At 41.7% G+C, this 4,664-nt stretch overlaps 1 protein-coding gene across 1 annotated transcript in view; it reads left to right on the forward strand.

The window, feature by feature from the left end:
* LOC119289741 (ubiquitin carboxyl-terminal hydrolase 19-like) overlaps positions 1–4,664 on the forward strand; it is a 7,442-nt gene that overhangs the window by 1,198 nt on the left and 1,580 nt on the right. The window contains exons 3-12 of the mRNA XM_037569001.1: positions 668–730; positions 1,426–1,456; positions 1,672–1,786; positions 1,955–2,021; positions 2,418–2,581; positions 2,672–2,992; positions 3,070–3,189; positions 3,298–3,490; positions 3,665–3,835; positions 4,009–4,266. Of these exons, the coding sequence (XP_037424898.1) occupies positions 668–730; positions 1,426–1,456; positions 1,672–1,786; positions 1,955–2,021; positions 2,418–2,581; positions 2,672–2,992; positions 3,070–3,189; positions 3,298–3,490; positions 3,665–3,835; positions 4,009–4,266 (1,503 nt within the window). The remainder of the gene's footprint in view (positions 1–667; positions 731–1,425; positions 1,457–1,671; positions 1,787–1,954; positions 2,022–2,417; positions 2,582–2,671; positions 2,993–3,069; positions 3,190–3,297; positions 3,491–3,664; positions 3,836–4,008; positions 4,267–4,664) is intronic.

Consider the following 4,664-nt stretch of genomic DNA (forward strand, 5'->3'; position numbering starts at 1 on the left):
GGGTTAGAGGGATGGCCGGGGCGGCGGCGGCACGGCGGTGGGTGGTGGTTGAGGGGATTGCGGGCGGTGAGGCGGTTGCGGGAGCGCTGCCGGTCAGGGGCGGCGGCAGCACGGCGGTGGGTGGCGGTTGAGGGGACTGCGGGCGGTGAGGCGGTTGCAGGAGCGCTGCCGGTCGGGGGCGGCGGCAGCACGGCAGTGGGTGGCGGTTTGAGAGGAGTGCGGGAGGCGAGGTGGTTGCAGGAGCGCTGCCGGCCGTGGGCAGTGGAAGCAAGCGGTTCGGCCGGCGGTGGTGGGTGAGGTTCAGATCTAGGTCATGAGGAGGAAGACGATGGACAGTGTTTTTAGAGATAGAAGAAGAAGATCCGGTGGTTGCTTTTCCATCCAACGGCTGGGAACAAATCGATTGACTCAGATTCTAAATTTAGTCGACTGTCCCGAGTCATTCCCCTTCACTAATCTATCATGAATTTCCGCTAACCAAACAAGGTAATATAATGGTATATTAAATTCTCAAAAATAATACCCATTCGATGTCAAACAGAGGACTGAGACTAAAATGTCCTGTCTATCTCACCATAACTCCCTCCTCTTAACTCATACTACACATGCAATGTGGTTATTATACAAAATCTCATGGGTAGATTTGGTGTTCATTGATTATTTGCAGGATCTGGGTCAGGCGGTCAAGGAAAACCGGGAGAAGACTTCACAAGGTCAAATTTCATCTCAGGTAGTAGTGTATTATAATATCATAATTGTAGTTAAAAAGGTGTCCAAAGACCAAAGTCAACATACCATAGTTTTGCGAGTTTTGCTTCGGTACACCCCCTTAGAAGTTTGCATGAATGTTAAAGTTACTTAAAAAGCCATCGTCATATCAGCCCGTGGATCAAACGTATTGAATAGATTGATTTGGAGACAAAAGACTATACTCTCTCCGTTAGAATATAAGGTGCATCATTTTTGTGCAAGTCAAATTTATGTATGTTTGACCAAGGTTATAAAATAAGTCTACATGACAAAATAAGTAAAATATGAAAAAAAAATCATGCTGGATTTAATGATACATTTGGTATTGTAGATATTGATGTTTTTTCTAAAAACTTGGTCAAAGTTGCACATGATTGACTTTTGAAAAAACTAATACACCTTATATTTTGGAACCAAGGAAGTATTATGTTTTTTTATTGAAGGGGTACCTTCTAAAAATCCGTAAACTTGCATCTTTTGCCTTTCCTTTATTGCTGTTGCTTGTCTGAGGGGATTGTCTAATAGTTCTATTTTTTCCCCAAAAAGGAAAAAAGTTAGTTCTATTCTAAACTCTTTTCGTGTACCAATTTTATCCAACGTGGCACACGCTCCCTCTATCTCTCACCCCAGCACTACATCTATACAGCTATCATTTCACCTATGTTTGTTCTCCAGGATACGAACTTTCTGAACCATGCTCAAAGAGGTAGTTTTGCAGACGAAGATATAAAAATTCTTCTTAAATGTGCAAGGCAGTTGAATCCGATGGTAAGCCATATATGTTATTTTTGCATATACAGTATAATTCCGTACTGGAGTTCCTTACAATCGCAGGGCAACACAACTATTCATATTACGCTAGAATCCAAACCTTTGTGAAATTTGATTGTCTATGACTATAATTGTGATACTGATATCTAGTGTGTTTGATTTTGACATCTTCCACTTCTATCTTCTGCCGGATAACAAGCTTGATTATGTTGATACTTCGTGCTGTTCTCGTAATCTTATCTGTGGAGAGAGCTATTACCGTGTGGTAAGCTAGACTTGTGCCACCTTTTCACACATTGCTATATTTTTTCCCTCTTACGTAATAAATCAAGTATGATGGATGTTTTTGTATTACTGGTTTGCCTGGCTCTCCTAGGGTGCCGCGTTAAGTAATCCTGAGGGGTGGACATGTTTCGTTAATTGCATTCTCCAGTGTGTGGTTCACACTGTTCCTCTGGTGTTGAAGCTTCAGAAAGATGATCACACAGATGCATGTCCCGGTAAGGAATTTAGTCTAGTTCACTTCTGTTCTTCAACTGTCTTCCTGTTGAGTATCTATTCTATCGACTGCCGTGTTTCAACTAAGATTTTAATATTTTGCTAGGTGCCTCTGGCAAATTCTGCTGTTACTGCTCCCTAAAATTCCATGCTGATGAAGTTATCAGTCTCTCTGGGGCTGTTCTTTACCCAAAGAAGTTTGTCGAACACCTGAAATGTAGGTGCTTATATTATCAGAAATTTCTTTTGTTGTAGTGCTCGTCTTGTTTAACTATGTTCTATGCATTTACACCTTCAGTGTTTTAGCTGTCATATTCTCGTTATTAGAGAACTGCGACATTTGGAAGTACATCATTGCAATTATGCGCTGAACTCTGTTGTTCAAAAAACTGTTGCAGTATTTTCAGAAAATTTCCGGTGGGGAAGGCACCAAGACGCCCATGAATTCCTCCGCTGCTTGCTTGATAAATTAGATGAGGCCTCTGTCCCTCCCAGGTCCCCATCATCTGAGAGACCCTCTTCAATTGTCACACAGGTTTTTGGAGGACAGCTAAAAAGCCAGGTGTGCCTGTTGATCCTCACTACAACTTGATCAATATCATTCAGACTTACTCGTGATACTTAGTATTTTTATTTTTTTTTGCTTGTGCAGTTGCATTGCCCAGAGTGCAACTATTGCTCAGACAGATTGGAGCCTTTCCTTGACCTTAACTTGGAGGTCATCCCGATGGCCACTGTCATGGATGCACTAAAATCTTTTACCAAGATTGAGGTGTTTGAGAATTACGGTTGTGATGGGTGCAAATCTCGTGTGAACATGGAAAAACAATTAAAGGTGGAGCAGGCTCCAGAAGTTCTTGTAATCCAGCTCAAGCGGTTTCAAAATTTTGGAAGTCATATAACTAAGATTGAAGACTGCATGATGTATCAGGAAGAGCTGGACTTAAACCCATTCATGAGCTCCCCGGATAATGTGAGTTCATTTTCTTTTTTTTAATCAAATTCCGCATGCACCCAAATATATGGCTGATGCACACTATGTGGCTGCAGAAACCTCAGAAATATGATTTGTATGGAGTTGTACAACACGAGGGTGCTCCATCAAATGGTCACTATGTTTGTTATATCCGTTCGTCACGAACTAATTGGTTTCACTTCAATGATTCTAAGGTAATATGTTTACAGTTATTACTCCCTCCGATCCAAAATAAGTGCCGTGGTTTTAGTTCAAATTGTATCTCTCGTTCAGTTGCATGGTTCTAAACTTCTACAGTGCAGGTTATGAAAATCAATGATGTCATGGCTTTGGAGAGTGAAGCATACCTTCTATTCTATGCAAAGCAAGGTTCATCCCCGTGGTTCTCTACCTTACTTAAGAGAAAAAACAACGTTTCCGGTGACACTGAGGAGGGTGGTTACAGTAGCAGTAGCAGTGAAGATGACTATTATCCTGAAGGCCTGTCTTGGCATAGTAAGTGTGATATTTTTTTTATTAAAATAAAAAAATGAATTTACTATCTATGACAGCTGGTAGTGGTAACATGATATCTATTGACAGACACTTTTGTTATTATTTGTACTCGGTTTATATTTTTACCTGTACTGTTAGTCAGTCAGCCGTGAGATGTTTTTGTCCCGTTTGCAGATGATGGCGACAAAACCAGATCGGCGACGAAAGAAGAAACAGATCTGCAGCTTAGACAAATAATATCTATGCAAAAAGAGAAGTGCGGCGAGAGAGAGATTGAAGAAAAAGCGAAGGCAGAAGGAGACAGCAGCATCCAAACTACTTGTCCTGAAAGCTTGTCTTGGCGTAGTGAGTGTTATCCTTTTAAGTTTTAATGAAAAATCAAACTGAAAATTTCCTTGCACGAGTAGCGTACATCACATTGCTAGTGTCTGTAAGGTTCTATGTGCATCGTATGGGTCTCCTCTCCTAGGTTGTGTTGGTGGCTGGTGTTTTACATGGCGTATCTTCTTGTTTTATAGAGGATGCTGATGTCAAGGGCTCTGATGATTCTCCAGCTGGACCATTGCTCGGACCAGCAGGCTCTCACTCTGACAACATTGCTAAGGGCAAGCGCACTTATAAGGCTATTGTTCAAGAGGAAACGACGCCAGACGAGCTTTTGCAGCATTTGAAAGAGATGGTGCCTAGCATATTTGCCAAAGCTTTGGAAGGCATGCATACGTCTCTTGCACTTTCAGAGGCTTTGAAGAGAGAGCATGTTGTGGAAATGCATAATGGTAAGTTAACTTTATGGATCGTTGCAGAATTTACTTGAAACTTAGCATGCGAGTTAAGTTTTTTTTCGAAAAGGGGGCTTACCCTAGCCTCTGCATCAGAACGATTCATACGGCCATAGTATGCGAGTTAAGTGGTAAGTATGCATTGTTATATTAATACACATAAGTGCATGCAGGTAGGTGGTGCTAGCTGCATGTTCACCTGTAGAAGAGTTGTGTAGAACTTCACTTTTGTTGTAGAGTTGGTTGTAAACATCGTGCTAGAGAATATCATCAAGATGGACTAGAGTAGGATCAGTGGTGTAGTTAGTAATCACGTCAGATCGACAATCTGCAAGGTAGGATGTATTGACACTGGGAGCCGTACTTGAACCAAGCAGATCAGGTAATTACGCATC

Source organism: Triticum dicoccoides, chromosome 1A (genome assembly GCF_002162155.2).
Source record: "Triticum dicoccoides isolate Atlit2015 ecotype Zavitan chromosome 1A, WEW_v2.0, whole genome shotgun sequence".
In the NCBI taxonomy this organism is placed as follows: Eukaryota; Viridiplantae; Streptophyta; class Magnoliopsida; order Poales; family Poaceae; genus Triticum; species Triticum dicoccoides.